General features: G+C 39.2%; 1 protein-coding gene across 1 annotated transcript in view; it reads right to left on the reverse strand.

The window, feature by feature from the left end:
* The window catches only part of TOX (thymocyte selection associated high mobility group box), a 314,252-nt gene that overhangs the window by 165,703 nt on the left and 128,370 nt on the right, over window positions 1–20,179 (reverse strand). Inside the window, exon 2 of the mRNA XM_055546055.1 lies at window positions 2,486–2,551. Within this exon, the coding sequence (XP_055402030.1) occupies window positions 2,486–2,551 (66 nt within the window). The remainder of the gene's footprint in view (window positions 1–2,485; window positions 2,552–20,179) is intronic.

A 20,179-nucleotide genomic window follows, 5' to 3' on the forward strand; every position in this document is an offset into this window, starting at 1 on the left:
AGGGTTTGTATATACTAGACTTACGAGGTATAGAATTCATGCAGTAGATGAGTGCCAGAGAGCCCTTTGGGACTATCTAAAAGAATATCATTAATTTTTACAGTGTACTTCCATTTCTGGAGCCATTCCGGCACTGGCTTTCTATAAAAGTCATTTCTTTAGAATTGTGCTATTTGCTTGTAGCAACATCACAGGAGCAGTAGTGTACCATATGCTGCTACTTAGCAACTTAGTCTGTAAGTCCCAAAGCATGTACTGATTTGAAAATTGAATAGGAATTACAATTGTTGAGAGATATTAAGTAAGCTTGGATTACTAAACTATGCAGATGCTTGATATTGTATATTGTGTAGGAAAAGGAACAAAATTATATATCTTTTTTCCCCTGCAGATGACTAAAGTCTTATTTATTGTTGCTGAAAGGGGTAAATTGATTAAAATTCCCTAAAAGAATACCTGGTAATGAATTCTTGAACACACCATATTACAGTAAACAAAAGGAATGTTAAGGGTAAAATTTAGTAAAGGCCATTCAACTTACATAATTTGTGAAGCTTATTCCCTGCCATGGTATGTATTATCTTACATTAGTCGAATTTTTTCAATAGCACATTTTAAAAACATTTTCATATGTGCTGCATTATTAAAAAATAGTTTGCTTCTGGCACACAAACCTGTCATATCTTTACAAAGCACATAAAGTATTTGGAGCTCCTGACTCCTCCATAAATTATCACTGGTATTTAAAACATTCTTGGTAACTGGACTGAAATATTAAGAAAAATAACATTGTTTGATTTTAGTCAGGGATTAATAGAATTCATGGTACTTGAATTTAAAAATCTGAAGAGCCAAGTTGTTATGATGTATATGCTTTGAATTTCCAATCCTTTATCCAAAAGTCTTTAAGACGGACATAATGATTCTCCGAAAGGGAGCAGCTGCTTTATAACAGCAATCATTTATTGAGTTTGTGTTCCTACTGTTTCAAACAAATTCAATTAGCCCTTACACTTCAAAACCCTAAAGGCACCAAAGAGATGATACCAGGTTGCTTTCATCTAATAGTAATACTAAACTTGTCAGTACAGTTTTGGGATTGATGGTTAGAAGAAAATTAATAGTAACATTTTTCATTTTTTAATCAAACAGTCCTATTCAGAACTACCTATGGATCTTGGCGGCTACTTAGTTGAATGAATTCAGTTTAAGTAATGATTCTAAACACGAAGCCCAACCTTCCAAAGGTATTCTGAGAGTGATTGACTCTGTTGAATGGAAGGAAATGTAGACTGGGTATTTGAACTCAATGATGACCTTCTCATCTGAACAATACTGTATAGTTTCCAGAATGTCTACCAGAGAAGGCAGTGATCATAATGACTTCTAAATGCAAAGTTCATGGAGAGGCAGGCCTGCCTCTGTTTTGAGTTAAGCCTGAGACATTTTGTTCTTAGAGAAATTTTAAAGCCCCGTGAAGTGCACCCCTGACATATATATTAGATTTAATTCACTGACAACCACCATGAAGAAAAATAGTTTTACTTTTGTTCTCTTTTTCCCCACCCCTCTCAGTTATCAAATGTATTTGGGCGGATATGTGGGCATTGAAAACAACTGTTTTCAATGTTTGAGTTTACATTATAGTTATTGACACATGAAACTCCAGGCTACCATGGTTTTCACTCTTCCAGAAAAAATATGTTCAAGTCCACAATATGCTCCTGTGAACTCTTCCTCACTCTCATTTATTCATTCATATATTTTTACTTACAGTATTCTTACATATCATGTTATAGTGGCCCCAGAGGGCAGTTACTATTTTGCTTCAAATACCCTCTCTGGATCAAAAGGTCTGGTCTTAAGTATCTAAAAATAAATAGCCAAACATTCACTTTTATAAATGTAACCATTTACATTTTCATTGGACTTTCGTTGTCACTTCTCATGATTAAACACCTTGTCAACCATTCCCAGTGAAATGGATACAGATGTGCCCTTGAAATGTTTCCATAATACCAGGGTGTTTTGGCTTGAAAGCAGCCATAGAGCACTCTCTGGCTGTGGGATTCTGGTGATCAATGTAACATTTTATTGAAATTCCCCAATAGTTGATAATTAAAGTTATCTGTGACATGTGTAGCTTATAATGATTAACTCGTCTACAGTCAGAAGCTCAAATAACCTGCACCTGTAAAGACTTTATTTCCTAAAGGTAAAACAACTGTTTAGGAAAGATCATGCTGGCAAAACAGCTGCTTGCCGTTCTGGAGAGGAAACAAGGTATTATCTTTCAACAAATGCCAACTCTGGGGTTTTATCAGCGCGATCTCATTAACTGGAAACAAGGCTTAAATGCTTTGTTTATAAATTATGATTATTCCTGATTGCGGCAGTTACTGATAGTGCTACTCATTTGCAATGCAACTCTTTGAATTTGTTTAATTACAATTTGAAACAAGGCAGAGAAGATTAATTAACCCACCTGGCTGGCTGGCACATAGTCCTGGCTCGGCTCTGTCATGCTCATATACATGTTCTCACCGTCAAACTGTGAATGAAATAATAGTAAACATTCAGCAATCTTGACTGTGTGTATGTTTGTTGTTGGTTTTTGTGTTTTGTTTTTTTTTGTTTGTTTTTTTTCACCATCAAACTGGAAAACAGTAGCCATAAAACAAAATACTGTGGTTGGAAATATGGAAAATCTGTCACAGCAAGAGAACCATGTCTATTCTTTGATGCTTCTGTTGTCATCTTTCCTGACCCTGGATGTCAGTGATTTGGAGTAATTAGTGCTCTAGTAATTACAGCAAGCAAGCAAGAAATGAATGGTTTCCTTTCATCTGCAATCTGTTTTAAAACAAAATGGCTCATTCTGCATACCACATATATACATATTGCAGTTCAGCTGTAATGAAGTATTAAATGGATGGCATGATTTCTGAAAGAAAAGAATAATGGAAAATATACTAAGGCACAGCTCAACACATTCTGAGTTTGGTTCTCAAAAATGAAAAAGTGCAGAGTTTTCATAATAGACTAAAATTGGCTTCACCACAATAGCCTTACGATTAAAAAATTTTAACTTTATAACAATATTTGAGAAGAGCACGTGACACTACAAGCATGTCTAAGAATGGTAATAACAATGGATAACAATACAAATATACAGACTCAATGATCACATTTTCCTCTCGCAAGATTTTCAAAGACATAGAATTAATGTAAGTATTACAAATGCATAGAAATCCATATACAAATTCACAAGTTAGGAGCAAGATGGGAGGAGAAAATTCCTGGGGGCAGTTCGTGTACAAAACTGTAGAAGAGTTCAAGCAACAATAACAATAACAACATCAACAACAAACTTTTCATTATTTGGGTTTTTGAAAGCAGTAATCACTCCATTCAGACTTAATCCTCAGCTTAAAAGTGCTGTCTTTAGTTACTTGATAAATGGGTAAAGCATTTCCCTTTTAGTTAAAGGAAGAATTTTCCCAAGGAAATAATCAAACAGACTAATACAGCCAGCTTCAAAGAGCTGAGTCTGAATATACTTTCACTGCCAGACTATTTCAGACATGGGAATTTGAATATCTGGAAGGTTATTTTTCAAGACAGAATAGAGTTAGTGACGGAGGTAGAAGGTGCGGTGCTGTGGACATGCTTGTACAGCATGAGAATAATTATAGACACAGCATTCCACCACCTGTGAGCTGCTAGCAACAAAATGGACATGCCTCAGTTCTGGAACTGGCTCTGAACTGTAGTCCGCAGCACTGGGTGCCCTGAAGATCCACATAAACATGAGCTGTACAGAAAGACCTCCCTAAGGACACTCGAGGCACTCATTAAGTTCAAAGAACCAAAAGATTTCCTCACGCATCGTCTTGAAAATATTTATATTTCATGTTATGTGAATAGACGTATCTAAACAGATCTGATATCACTCATTGAAAGATGTGGTTGTTAGGACAAATCAGAAATAGCACACCCAGAAAAGAAGATCTGGACATTTTAGTTGCTCTGTCATCTGGCTTAGGAGCCCTGAGTCCGATTGACTTACCCACAGTTGGTTTTCCATCAGTCAGGTGAATGCCTTCAACCCAAGATAGTCTAGCCTCACGAGATCCGCCTGTCACTTCTACCAGCTCAAAACCTAACAAAGAGCATCATTTAGCATTTCTCCACCCCCACCCACTGTTGGTTTGTTTATAAATGTTTTTAATGTTAAGATGCCAAAGAATCATTTAAAATATGGACAGTTTCTCTGACTGTAGCAAACTAAACTGAACAGAAGTAGTGAAGTGAATCAAACACTCCACTGCCTATGCATATTCTATAAATGTGTTACTTTCTATTTCATCTTCTCTTACTCATTTTCTAAATCTGGTGTCATTTTCAAGCCAACTAAAGCTTTGAAGTTTTGGTTTTAGTCTATCCAAAATGTGTGCTAATTGAGTATATTCAACTTACTGCTCCTAAGAACTCTTTCCTCAAAAAAGTATCAGCACTTAAGTAATATTGAGCCAAGGCTGAAACAGCATTTTAAGTAAAAGATACTTTGCTAAAGGAAAAACTATTTTTTTCAAATACGTTCTATGTATCTGTAACGAGTTTTCTTGCCTGGAGAATCCCTATGGACAAAAGAGCTGGTGGGCCACTGTCCATAGGGTCACAAAGAGTTCGACGCAATTAAATTGACTTAGCACACACACACAACCTACCTGTATCTTTACATGCATTAACTGATATGTATTAAGTGATTTAATCTTCACAACAACAAAGAGTTAGGTATTATTATTACCCATAAAGGCAGAGAGAAGTAAAGCTAGATGCTCAAAGTTACACAGCTACTAAGAGGCAGGGCTGGGATTCAAAGCCAAGAAGCCTGGTTTTACAACATATGCATGTAACTCCTAAAACAAATATAAATATATTCTGAGCCATAAATGATGAGTTAGCTATCAATTCTGAAAACAATGCCAATATATTATCAGAAAAGACTGATGACAGTATCTCAATGATGTTAAGATATCGTACAGAATTTCTATGGGGAAAGTGAAAGTTGCTCAGTCGTGTCCCACTCTTTGCAACCCCATGGACTATACAGTCCATGGAATTCTCCAGGCCAGAATACTGGAGTGGGTAGCCATTCCCTTCTCCAGGGAATCTCACCAACCCAGGAATTGAACCCAGGTCATCCACATCGCAGGCAGATTCTTTAATAGCTGAGCCACCAGCTTTCAAAGAACAAGAGTCCCAGTGAGCTGACAATTTAGTAATCAGGCTGGGAGAATATTCCTGGATGCTTTATAAGTAAGCCTTAAAAGACAGGGAGGTGGTTTGCTGGTTAATTTTATGTGTCAATTTAGCTGGGCCACCAATGTCCAGATGTTTGGACAAATATTCTGGGTGTGTCTATGAGGGTCTTTGGACAAAATTAACATCTCAATTGGTAAAAATGAATAAAGCAGATTGCCCTCCCTACTGTGGGTGGGCCTCATCCAATCAGTTGAATGTCTGAATAGAACAGAAAAAGCTGACACTCCTGAGTGTAAAAGGGAAATCTTCCTGCCTGACTGCTTGACCTGAACACCTGTCTTCCTGCCTTCAGACTCAAACTGAAACATCAGCTCTTCTGGGTCTCAAGCCTGCCAGCTTTTGGATGGGAACTATATCATTTGTTATTGTTTGAATATTTTTTAATGAAGAAAAAAACCCAAAAAAACTCTTGGTCTCCAGCTTCCCAGCTACACATCTGGGGACTTCTCAGCCTCCATAATCACATGAGTCAACTCCTTGTAATAAATCCTCCCTTCCTTTCCCTACCACTTCTATTACTATCAAGATATTCACAACTCCTCTGAAAGCTTATCTCTGGAAGACCAGCAATGTAGAGATGCAAAAAGAGATGACCTTGATTTTTTTGCTATGAGAGTGTCTGGCCTCACCACAACCACTCCCTGTGACCCAGTATATGTCACATACATCTACACCTCTTTGTCCAGACTGTCTTCCTTCTCTTGAAATGTTTCTTAGATCCTTCAGTTCCCCTTAGTCAGGGTTGGGCTGTCTCTAGCTTCTGGGCTCCCCAAGGTAGCCCTCTGGTTCCAGGCAGGTTTTGTTATTGGGGGATTAACTCCCTAGGGCTGTGAGCTACCAGAAGAGAGTACGCATCTTGGTAATCTTTAGTGTCCTTATGGCTTAGGGATAGCACATAAAAAGTCCTCAGGAAATGTATAATTAACAAAAATTAAACTGTATTTGCTTGATTGCATAGATCCTCTTCCTGCAGAAGGCATTGACTTGAGAGGAGGGAGAATATTCAGCTTTTAGAAAATGGTTTGAAGGCTTTTAAATGCGAACAATTCATAGTCTTACAGTAGATTAAAACTGGAGCAGAATTACAATAGGAGCAGAAGCTCTTACAAAGAAAAAAAAGGTATAGAAATAGCCAAGACAGCAATACTTAAATGCTGGAACCTGTTCTTCCTCAAGATTTTTTATTCAATTAAAAAACATGCAGATTGACCAAGAATCAAGAGATCTCACTGTAAATTAACTTAAGGTCTCTTTCTGAAGAATTCCAAGTTACCAAACAAAGATACACATATGTCAAAACAAGCCTGGTCATTCCTCTTTGTGTTTGGACAAACTCTTGAGCTCAAGAAGAAAAATAAGCCAAGATTTCGGTGCCCCAGCTCACCGTCTCCCTGCAAGACCCCAACAGGTTAACATCATCCTTGTACTTTTTACAGCTCCACCCAACCACACCCTGTCCAGAAGCTGGTTCCAGGGATCTCAATAGGTCTTCTGCTGATGCAACATTCTTAGAATGCATCCATGTCTTGGGTTTATATCTAGCTGCCATCTGAAGTTGAATTATAGTGGATAGAGTCCTAGAATTTCGGTCTTGGAAAGGTCCCCAAAGGTGTCATGTCTGAACCCCTGGGGTTATGACTTAAGAAACAGACTTTTTATTGGTCATGCAGTCCATCTGGGTATAGAATCAAAGTCTAGATTTCTAGTAGAAGAGTGTTTCATTATGACATGCTGCTTTATACTCCATCACCCATTAAAAGTGAGGGATTAGACTCTACGGCTACTGTTTTAAACTCCATCACAAATAATAGGTGGGGGACCAGATCCACAAGGCTTTGTGTGTGGCTTGTTTGCATGCCCCGCAGTCTAAAAGGCAAAGTATTTGCATTATTACACTAATGACCCCAGTTCACTTCATCTGGACCACATATTAGATAAACCTTATTCATAATTGTTGTAATAATATTCTTTTATTAAAAATAACTAACTGCATCGCCTTACTCCTTGCATTTGTCACAGCTATTATTTTTAGAATTCAGCTGAATTTAGGCATTATAACTTTTCAAAATACATCTAAGCATCTTAGGACTTTTAATTTCTGTGTATTCTCAATTTAAAACCCGAAGCAAAGTTTGAAGGAATAAATAGGCTGACTTATTTAAATCTAAATGTAAATGGCATCAACTTGGGATTAGCCTGTCTGACCAAGTGCTTTAGACTCTTTCGCGTGTTTTTATTTCAAAGCACCAGGGGATGCAATCGCATAAAAAGTCATTCATAATCTTCCACTACAGTTTTTAAAAATTGTTTTCAGAGGATATTAACCAAACCCATAATCCCAAAGAGCTTTTCAAACTAGGTAGTTATTATTTCTTCTATTTAAAACTGAAAGTAGACATCCAACACCATCTGAACAGAGTAAACGATGAGCAGAAATGAGTAATATTAGGCTCCCAAAACCACTAAACATAAGAAAAATCAAAGATAGAATATGAAGTATAAATCAATCATTGGCACTGGTAGAGGAAATGGAATCTTTTTAGGGAAACCATTAGAAGAAAACCAGAAAACTGCTGCTGGGGAAGAATGGGGGCCTCATGGGATTCATGAACAGTATTGCATTGTATCCCCTGTAAAAGTGAAAATCTTATATTTCTGGGTGTTTTCTGGAAGAATATTGGATACTTTGTTTTTGTTTTTTTTTTTTTTTAAAGAAGCTAAAAATGGAAATGTTTATAACAGGGAGTTAACGTGACATTTCTTAGAAGACTATAAATCATTATAAGACAGGGCAATATCCTCAAAATAAAATATCCAGTTTTGTATTACTTGGCTCAATGTGAGATTAAAAGTTATCTCTTTTTTGGGGGGGTAATGAAAGAAATCGTTTAAGTGTGGTCAATGAAATCAAAGGCTCTGCTCTTTCATGTAGAGCAAAGCATTTGGAAAGCTACGCATAAAGTGAGGGGTGGGCGCAGGCGCTGAGCGCAGCTGTCACCACGGTTCACGCGCAGAGTAACGTGCAGCCAACAAAAATAGACTGAGGTGAGCTCTCAGCTTCCTAGGCATCCTCCATTCTCCAGGAACAAGCTCAGGAGACACTGGAGAGGGAGTGTGTGTTTATTTATCTTCCAGTTCCAAGGCTGACCGTGGAAATGTGAGAGGGGCTGAGGCAGTCCGCCTCCATGCCGAGCCAGACTGAATGAAACTGGCACTGTGCAAAGGGGCCTGGAAAGTGCTCACGGACCCTGAAGGGAGACCTGCAGAGCACAGCCCGTCAACACCAGCGAAGAGGAAACGACTACTGCCGGTGCTTTGAATGGATGTGCGTGACAACCTGGGAGCACACAGAGCTGAACCACGAAAGAGAGACCCCTCTTGGTTGGCTCCCATCACTTGAACTTGAGTGGTAAACACTCTGCTGCAGATCTGAATGGCATGGAGAGGAAATATGATCTGGGCAGAGTGGAGCTTGACGACTTGGCCACTGGAGGGGGAAAGAGAGAATATCACCTCCACAAGTGCAACACTGGACCCACCACTGAGAATCTGAGCTGTGTTTGGGAACTGAATCTATACTCTCATCTTTGTCCTAGTGATACATTTATTTGGGGAAGAACCGTGTATCATGTTTCTGTTGTTAACTTTAATAACTGACATCTTCAGTAACAGTATTATGCATATATCTTGATCCTATCCTCATAGATGCTGTCCTACACCAAGGCCCAATGGCATGGTAGCAACTATCTCCATCTGCTGTTAATGGTATGGTTACAATGCAATGTTTGTTTGCTTTTTTAGGCAACACACCAAATTTATTAGCGCAAATGTACTCTGTATTATTTTAAGTGGCACACTTAAAGTCACACTTCATGGCTCCACACTTAAGTCATGCCATCATGATTCAAAACACTTTTAACCTCTATGGGCACTTTCCAACCACATATTAAGCCATTTAGTTTTTGGAACAGCTGTAATATGGTGACTACTGTTAATCCCATTACAGATGACGAAACTAAGACACAGAGGAGTTAAGTAACCTGTCTGTGATGGATCCAATCACATGTCCCCCAGGCCTGCACAGCCTGCCTGACCCTCAGGCCTTGGCCACTGGCTTTTAATTTCATAGTTCTCATGGAAATAAAAGTCCCCAGCTCTCCATGCCTACTGCCACCACAGTACAGTTAGAGGTGCCCCAAATCCACACCAACTGACATCGAGAGGCCCCGCCTCCCGCAGAGTCTGTGCAGAAGAGCTGGTAACGCACCTCAAGAGTTGGGTAGGTACTGCCCAGTGGAGAGGACCGGCCCATGGCAGGCCCTGTGGCCTCTTCAGAGAACACCCTTTGGCCTAACAAGCAGCAGTGGTCTGCTGCACAGCTACTACGCTTGGAAGCACACACCATGTTTTGTTCTTCCCACCTCCCTGCCGTGGTCCTTCCCCCTCACTCTGGATTCCCTGGACTTGCACTCCCGGTGTTAACATGCAAGCATTCATTATGGGCTCTCCTTTCCGGGGCACCTGGACCAAGACAGTGCCAGGTGAGTCACCCAAGGTTAGTAAGTAACAGCTCTTAACTAATACTACATTTCATCCTGTCTTTACTGTCTTTATTATGCTTCCATTATATTATTGAGTCATTTAGTTCTATTTTAAATGTCTATGCAGTGACATAAACAAATTTATGAAATAGTAATAGAAGAACCAAGATTTTTCAATATCATGAAAATACCACTCAGACGGTAAAAGCATCTGCCTACAATGACAGAGACCTGGGTTCAATCCCTGGGTTGGGAAGATCCCCTGGAGAAGGAAATGGCAACCCACTCCAGTACTCTTGCCTTGAAAATCCCATGGATGGAGGAGCCTGGCATGGGGTCACAAAGAGTCGGATAGGACTGAGTGACTTCACTTTCACTTTCATGCAAGTTTCGAGAAAATTTCATTAATCCCAAAAGAAATCCATTTTCATTATACATTATTTAAGAAAGAAAAGAATGTGTGGATAGAAGCTTAGCTATCACTCCAAATCAATCCTGGTGCACTTAGTGGAAATAACTTTTAACTAAATTATGAAAACACACTTGATCCATGACACTAGTGTCTGATATCAGAAAATCATGAGCAATGATTTCTGAGTCCATGTAGAACTCTTGTTTTTAAAATGAATTTCCAAGTAATTTCTGAATTTCTATAAAGCAAAAAGCTGTAAAACTATACTATGTCACTGAGACTCAGTGCACTTTCAAATGATTGGTTCAGAACATTCCTCTGACTTATGTTGTAGACAAGTTTTTCTGAATCCATCGGCTAAGAGAACAATTCGAGAAGTACATTCAAACTTGCTGGCAATCCTTACCTAAGCTCACTATTTCCACATCGTATCAGCTCTCACCTCATTCACCACAGTACCTAAATCCTGCATAGACCTGGAATGAAAAGTATGAAAGTCATTTTTTGGGGGGTTGCCTCTTTTATTTCTAGTATTCCTTTTAAAGCACAGTGAACATTCTTCAGTATCTGACACATAGAGGAAAAGGTGAGACTATTTTTCACACATGTCTGGTCTGGAAGAACATGCTCTGTTCAAAACAAGAAAAATGTGAGACTTAGAAGTTCAGAACATTGAGAAGGTTCTGAGACTTGAACGACAGATGTAGAAAAAGATTAATAGAGAAGTTGTATTTAGACTGCTTAGGTGACAATTGAGTGGGATGAAAACTTTTTTAAAAAAGAGTTGAAGTCAAACAATTATTGAATAATTTTTAGATTAAAAGTGAGGGAACCAAATAAAAATACAAATAGGAAGGTACAGAATTATTAAGATGGAGATTCTCACTTCCCTATTATTATTACTCAGAAAATAACATTGAGACTAAATATAACAATGATGTTACAGGAATAGACTTCTGGTCATTAAACTCTCCTAATGGTAGGACAGGTGTTGAAATATATTTTGGTATATTCAGGGTAAACCTGACCGATTGAAAACATAAGAAGTTCAGTTTAGATATACTCCATTTCTCTTTTGAGATCATATATATTTTTTTTCAGGCTCCAGCCAGAGAGTTTCTATTTTCTGAATGAAAACATACTGACATTTTAAAGAACTGGATTAAATCTTTCAAGTCACTGAGTGTAAATCTGTCCATTAGGAATGGAAACAAAGCTCTGGATCTTTCACTTTAAGGAACTTAAAAAGTTACTCAATCCATTTGTTTTATCAAAAGGAGAAGAATTTCTAAATTTTCTTTGAGATTTCAAATACTATATAGGTATATTTATTTTTATATTATCTTCTTTGATATTTAACCCATGATCCCATGTAGCTTTCCCTGCTGACTTATCATATGTTATGAAGATTATGACGTAATTTTCCTTGCTTTAGCTTAAGACTTCATGCGTAAGATGTGCCCATCCAAGGCATATTCATTACATGTATTTATAGAGTTTTCTTATTGTCTTCATGTTTACAGTAGTTCTAACTATCCCCCTAGGTTATATTCCCACTCCCATTTGAATTTTGTTTTTTTTATGGTAGCATTCTCCCAAATAGTTCATCCTCCCTTTGGACAACATCCTTCTTATAGCATGATACAGTGCCAGAAACATGTCTAACCCGAAACAGGAAGTCTTGTTGCTGGAAATTCCAAGTCTGCTTCCACTCAAAGCCTTATTTATACTGCATGGTGAGGAGAGACTGGTTTCCTTTGTTTTACTTTCTGAATGGCACCATATGATGCTCTTTTGCTGAAAAATTGCAAGACAGTCAGCACATGGACAGTCACACAAGACAGTCAGGGGTGCACCATCTAGCATGGTCTTGCTGTTACAGTAAATGTAATGGTAATCAACACAGTCCCAGACAAAAACGTGGTACTCACTCATTCAATCATTCAACAAATGCTCCTTTTGCACCTGCTGTGTGCCAGGCCCCGTTCACAGTGACAGCAGCTAACACCTACTTTATACTCACTGTGTGCTAGGTGCACACATGCATTCACTCATTTAATCCTTCCAACAGCTCTGTGAGGCAGGCAGTATTCACGTCCTTTGACCAAAAAGGAAACTGAGCCTTAAAGAATTAGGTCACTTGGAAGGGGTAGAGCAGAGGCTCAATTCCAGATCTGTTTGAGGACAGAAAAGTACTTACTAGTATTAGTACTAGAAGAGGATCAATCAACATGGAACTTTCTGGTAACCCAATGTGAGTATAAAATTAATGAATATCAAAACCAATTCAACAACTACCAGGTCAGCAGACTTCATTATTTCAATGACAATACTCACTTAATGACAATGGAATACTTTATTCCATAGTCAATTCTAATGGGATCAGAACAGTTACTAGAGGCAGAAAGTGTATTAGGGAGATTACGTGCATGCTAAGTCACTTCTAAATTCCGAGAGTTGGTGATGGACAGGAAGATTATGTGCATGCTAAGTCACTTCTAAACTCCGAGAGTTGGTGATGGACATGCCCCCTGGCATGCTGCAGTCCATGGGGTTGCAAAGAGTAGGACATGACTGAGCGACTGAACTGAACTGAAGTCACTTCAGTCATGTCCGACTCTTTGCAATCCTATGAATGTAGCCCAGCAGCCTCCTCTGCCCACGGGATTCTCCAGGCATGAATACTGTAATGGATTGCCATTTCCTTCTCCAGGGAATCTTCCCAACCCAGGGATCAAACCTGTGTCTCTTACAGCTCCTGCATTGGTATTGACAGGCAGGTTCTTTATGTAGGCTGCAGTTCATGGGGTCGCAAAGAGTCGGACACGGCTGAGCAACTTCACTTTCACTTTTCACTTTCAGGCATTGGAGAAGGAAATGACGATCCATTCCGGTGTTCTTGCCTGGAGAATCCCAGGGACAGCGGAGCCTGGTGAGCTGCTGTCTATGGGGTCGCACAGAGTCGGACACGACTGAAGCGACTTAGCAGCAGCAGCAGCAGCGCCATCTGGGAAGCCCCACAGAATTGAATAATTCAGAGCAGGGTTAGAAACTCAGGTTTGCCACTCAATATCTGCGAATAGATCCAACCAGTCCATCCTAAAGAAAATCAGTCCTGGGTGTTCATTGGAAGGACTGATGTTGAAGCTGAAACTCCAATACTTTGGCCACCTCATGCAAAGAGCTGACTCATTGGAAAAGACCCTGATGCTGGGAAAGACTGAGCGCAGGAGGAGAAGGGGATGGCGGAAGATGAGATGTTTGAATGGCATCACTGACTCAATGGACATGGGTTTGGGTGGACTCCAGGAGTTGGTGATGGACAGGGAGGCCTGGCGTGCTGCGATTCATGGGGTCGCAAAGAGTCGGACACGACTGAGCGACTGAACTGAACTGAGCTGTAAATGTAGGAAGGCATAGCCTCTGTGAGCTTCAGTGGCCATGTCACAGGATTGTTGTGAAGACCAGAACTGCTAGGGGAAATGCCTGGTACAACATCCATGACTAACTGATTCTCAAAGTTAGTCCCTTACCTTTCTGTTCACTGCTAGACTAAGCCAGACTGAGTATACTAAACTGGTCTTTCTTCTCCTCCACTTTCAATGCTCCCTAAGGTTTTCAAGACAAATTTCAATTACTTAGTTCAAAACACAAGGTCCTTCATGATATGAACAGCGATGTCACTTATTTATGGATGGTGCCCAACTCTAAATGGCCAGTGCCAGTGCCATGCCAGTGTTAAATGTTTTTAACACCACTCCCATCTACATCTCTTGTCACTACTGACATACGACCAGCAAACTCCCACCTCTGTTCCTCCCACTCATTCCCTCTGCCTGGAATACCTTTCCATCTCCCAGTCCATGTGAGTTCTTGTCCTATTTTCTAGTAATAAGATGGTCACTGAATTGATAGGCCAACTTGGAACACTTCTAAAAGTGAGGGACATACTAAAACTATGATTGAACAGCAGGCATAAATGTGATTCTCTCAGACAAGAAGCATCTTCCCACCAGAAGGTAAGCCTTCCCCAAAGCCACTTATGATCTAGGGTCCCTTCTCTGTGCCTCAGTAAGTTCACTACAGCATCATGCGCTTACTGCAGCCTGTATCTCATTGTGTGGGCACTGTTCTATGCTACCTAGCTCCTATATCAGACTATGAACTATTAGAGGGCAGGGACATTCCTATTTACTTTTCTATCCCCAGTACTTAATACTTGTCATGCACACAGAATTTACTAAGTTAACACTAAACAAATAATTTTAAAAAATTCAGTGCAATGTTGTGAGAAGTGAAAGCATTTTAGGTATCTCACCATTCTGCTATTCTGCAGTAGTATTTATTCCATGTACTTTCATTTCCAAATCAATTTCTATCCATGAAAATAACTGATCCTCCAGGGGCACTGGAAAAAAGCTTTTGTAAACCAGATCACATTTCAGTTTTTCATCTCTTCCTGTTTTATAGGGACTGAATTTTTTTTTTTCAGTCACTCTAGTTTGGTTAGCGTGAAAAGAAGTTCATTTTATGAGCACTTAGCTAATAGAGAAAACTTTCATGGTACCAAACAGACAAGCCCAGTTCCGGTAAGCAGACTGTGCCCATGCTGTTCCAGATCAAGCTAGTTTATTTTTTCATGCTGACGTCAAGCTGCTGGTGAACATTTTGCTCTCTGCATCATCTCCAAATCTACGAAAAGTGAAAGTGTTAGTCGCTCAGTTGTGCCCCGCTCTTTGTGATCCCATGAACTGCAGCCCACCAGGCTCCTCTGTCCGTGGGATTTTCCAGGCAAGGATACTGGAGTGGTTTACCATTTCCTTCTCCAGGGGATTTTCCTGACCCAGGGACTGAACCCGGGTCTCCTGCACTGCGGGCAGAGTCTTGATCGACTCACCTACTAGGTAAGCCCAAATCTATACCAGCGAGCTAATGAAAAGCTGACTGGACTGGCAGACAGAGTGCAGTTCATTCCTCCCTTTTACCATGTGGTTTTTGAGTAATTCGGAGTCTCTCGTTCCCTTGGAGGTACGGCAGAATAGGGGCAGAATTTAGGAGGGATTCCACCATAAACTGGATTTGAAATAAGAAGAATCAGATGGAAGTCTTGGTTATGACACTTCCTAGCAGACTCTTCAGGGGAATGAGAGTAAGAATTGCACTTTCTTTGTGCAATTATTTCAGATTGGGAAAGCATTTGTAAATTTAAAGCACTAAACATACAATCCCTGTGCTACCTTCTGGAAATTACAGTACTTCCCCTCTCATGGCAAGTTCATGTGATCGCTTTCATCACTTACTGGAAAGATCAATAGGCAGAAAGAGTGCAGAATCACATTAAATATGCCCTAAATTAACTTATGAAAAGGTCTTTAATATGGAAGATGATATGCAGACATTATTTTTACCACTATATAAGGAAGGGCAGAGTCCTACCTTAAATATTAGGTAAAAGAGAAGTAAAGGAGTGTAAAACAGTAAATAATAGTGTAATTACCAAATATATGAAAACTTTGTAGAGCATCATGTGTATGTATGTGCAAGTATACACACATGCACATGTTTTTTATATATGTACATATTTATTTATTGTATCTGCATACAGAATATTTTTCACATGAAATGTTATTTGGTTTTTATTTATTTTAGGCTACATAAGGGAGATGCTATTATGGCAAAATATATCAAAAACTGCTATACAAAACTGCAGGAGAAACTATCTGAAAATGCAAAGCATTACTGAATTGTTCTCTTAATTCATAGAGAAAATATTACCCAGTCATAGTAAGCTATATCATATCATATTCACTAAAATTGCTTCAGGCAGATTTATTGTCATAAAATGAAAATTTCAGGCACTTTTTGGCATAAAAATACAATGTTATTCTTAAATATTAAAAATATAATAGTATGATATAAGATGCTATAGATTTCCTATAGCATCTTATTTTCCATAGCTTATTAGCCTCATACATTTAATTATCCATAAGATAACAACTGCTTGTATTTTATGGAACTGCTGCTGCTAGACAAATTCCTGCTCTAGTCCAACAACTGCATAACCCAGTTAGATATTTAATCTGTTTCACTAATCAGTTAATGTTCTTTATAATGCTCACATCAAAGAAATTATGTAATCTCTACTACTCTGTAACCTTTAATTTCACTTTCTGTAAGAAGCATTACATTATTAATATCTTTTGCACATTTCATACTTGCTATGAAAAATTCTGGCATAATATATTTTTATAACCATTAAGTAAATTAATATTAATGCTAGATTAAGTAGTTTCAGGAATTTTTGTTTGAAATGCCTTCTTAATAGTTCTGAACAGAACGTACATATTTTATATTAATATATATGTAATGAGTCTTGTCTCTAAGAACTCCTTCAATGTTACTTGAGACATTAAACTTGAAACAAATAATTTAAACATATACTGAAATAAGACTAGGATGGAAAATAAACATTACAGCAAATCAAATTATTTAACAGATTTTAATTTTAAAGCAGAATGATGCTGCTTTTTCTTCAGAGGTAACCCAAGTTTCCTCAGAAAGTTTAATTACAGTGCCTACTTCCCATTTCACATAATTTAGGCAACAAAGCTCTCTGGACACATGACAGGAAAATATCCCACATCTAATATTTAAAATCCGTCTTTTAAAATATCCTTACAGCATACCATTTTTGGGCAGTGAAACTGCATTTGTAATAATCCATTTATATCAGTGATTCTAAAACCTAATGGGATTTCTCAAAAAATGTACACTCAAACCTGTATGTAAAATTTTAAAACTGTACTTTTTTTTTAAACAGGAGAAAAACAAGTTTAATTACTTATGTATATATGTATAGGACCTCCACAAAGATATGAGACTCAAAGGCAGTCAATTGAGACTTACACACCACCCAGAGCTAAGAAAAGTGATATGGATCTAGGGCTTGAAAGGGGAAAAAGGCAATTCATAGGAAGAGAAGAAGGGCAAACATCTGGTCCATAAAAGTTAAACTGTACTTTTTAAAAACAGTGTATTTTCACTCTGATTCTTGAAAAGAAAAAGGCTTGTGGATGTGCATATTTAGGAAAGCCAATAAGACCCCATGCTTTTTATCCATTAGCAGTTACTGTTTTCATTCAAATGTTCTTTAAGGTGAGAGGCTGATTTAATGAATGGTTTCCATAATGACGGGCTGGGAGGACCAACCCCACGTCCAAGGAGTGGTGGCTGCGCGGCGCAGGAGGACCTAGAGGAGCTATCCCACGTTGAAGGTCAGGAGGGGCGGCGGTGAGAAGATACCCATTGTCCAAGGTAAGGAGCAACGGCTGTGCTTTGCTGGAGCAGCCGTGAAGAGATACCCCACGCCCAAGGTAAGAGAAACCCAAGTAAGATGGTAGGTGTTGCAAGAGGACATCAGAGGGCAGACACACTGAAACCCTACTCACAGGAAAATAGTCAATCTAATCACACTAGGACCACAGCCTTGTCTAACTCAATGAAACTAAGCCATGCCTGTGGGGCAACCCAAGACGGGAGGGCCATGGTGGAGAGATCTGACAGAATGTGGTCCACTGGAGAAGGGAATGGCAAACCACTTCAGTATTCTTGCCTTGAGAACCCCATGAACAGTATGAAAAGGCAAAATGATAGGATACTGAAAGAGGAACTCCCCAGGTCAGTAGGTGCCCAATATGCTACTGGAGATCAGTGGAGAAATAACTCCAGAAAGAATAAAGGGATGGAGCCAAAGCAAAAATAATACCCAGCTATGGATGTGACTGGTGATGGAAGCAAGGTCTGATGCTGTAAAGACCAATATTGCATAGGAACCTGGGATGTCAGGTCCATGAATCAAAGCAAATTGGAAGTGGTCAAACAAGAGATGGCAAGAGTGAATGTCGACTTTCTAGGAATCAGCTAACTAAAATGGACTGTAATGGGTGAATTTAACTCAGATGACCATTATATCTACTACTGCGGGTAGGAATCCCTCAGAAGAAATGGAGTAGCCATCATGGTCAACAAGAGTCTTAAATGCAGTACTTGGATGCAATCTCAAAAATGACAGAATGATCTCTGTTCATTTCCAAGGCAAACCATTCAATATCACAGTAATCCAAGTCTATGCCCCAACCAGTAACACTGAAGAAGCTGAAGTTGAACGGTTCTATGAAGACCTACAAGACCTTTTAGAACTAACACCCAAAAAAGATGTCCTTTTCATTATTGGGGACTGGAATGCAAAAGTAGGAAGTCAAGAAACACCTGGAGTAACAGGCAAATTTGGCCTTGGAATACGGAATGAAGCAGGGCAAAGACTAATAGAGTTTTGCCAAGAAAATGCACTGGTCATAGCAAACACCCTCTTCCAACAACACAAGAGAACACTCTACACATGGACATCACCAGATGGTCAACACCAGAATCAAACTGATTATATTCTTTGCAGCCAAAGATGGAGAAGCTCTATACAGTCAACAAAAATGAGACCAGGAGCTGACTGTGGCTCAGACCATGAACTCCTTATTGCCAAATTCAGACTTAAATTCAAGAAAGTAGGGAAAACCACTAGACCATTCAGGTATGACCTAAATCAAATCCCTTATGATTATACAGTGGAAGTGAGAAATAGATTTAAGGGCCTAGATCTGATAGATAGAGTGCCTGATGAACTATGGACTGAGGCTCGTGACATTGTACAGGAGACAGGGATCAAGACCATCCGCATGGAAAAGAAATGCAAAGAAGCAAAATGGCTGTCTGGGGAGGGCTTACAAATAGCTGTGAAAAGAAGAGAAGCGAAAAGCAAAGGAGAAAAGGAAAGATATAAGCATCTGAATGCAGAGTTCCAAAGAATAGCAAGAAGAGATAAGAAAGCCTTCCTCAGCGATCAATGCAAAGAAATAGAGGAAAACAACAGAATGGGAAAGACTAGAGATCTCTTCAAGAAACTTAGAGATACCAAGGGAACATTTCATGCAAAGATGGGCTTTATAAAGGACAGAAATGGTATGGACCTAACAGAAGCAGAAGATATTAAGAAGAGGTGGCAAGAATACACAGAAGAACTGTACAAAAAAGATCTTCACATCCCAGATTATCACGATGGTGTGATCACTGACCTAGAGCCAGACATCCTGGAATGTGAAGTCAAGTGGGCCTTAGAAAGCATCACTACAAACAAAGCTAGTGGAGGTGATGGAATTTCAGTTGAGCTATTTCAAATCCTGAAAGATGATGCTGTCAAAGTGCTGCACTCACTATGCCAGCAAATTTGGAAAACTCAGCAGTGGCCACAAGACTGGAAAAGGTCAGTTTTGATTCTGATCCCCAAAAAAGGCAATGCCAAAGAATGCTCAAAGTACCGCACAACTGCACTCATTTCACATGCTAGTAAAGTAATGCTCAAAATTCTCCAAGCCAGGCTTCAGCAATGCATGAACTGCGAACTTCCAGATGTTCAAGCTGGTTTTAGAAAAGGCAGAGGAACTAGAGATCAAATTGCCAACATCAGCTGGATCATGGAAAGAGCAAGAGTTCCAGAAAAACATCTATTTCTGCTTTATTGACTATGCCAAAGCCTTTGACTGTGTGGATCACAATAAACTGTGGGAAATTCTGAAAGAGATGGGAATACCAGACCACTTGACCTGCCTCTTGAGAAATCTGTATGCAGGTCAGGAAGCAGCAGTTAGAACTGGACATGGAACAACAGACTGGTTCCAAATAGGAAAAGGAGTATGTCAAGCCCGTATACTGTTACCCTGCTTATTTAACTTATATGCAGAGTATATCATGAGAAACGCTGGACTGGAAGAAACACAAGCTGGAATCAAGATTGCCGGGAGAAATATCAATAACCTCAGATAGGCAGATGACACCACCCTTATGGCAG

The sequence above is a fragment of the Bubalus kerabau genome, chromosome 14 (assembly GCF_029407905.1).
Source record: "Bubalus kerabau isolate K-KA32 ecotype Philippines breed swamp buffalo chromosome 14, PCC_UOA_SB_1v2, whole genome shotgun sequence".
Lineage (NCBI taxonomy): Eukaryota > Metazoa > Chordata > Mammalia > Artiodactyla > Bovidae > Bubalus > Bubalus kerabau.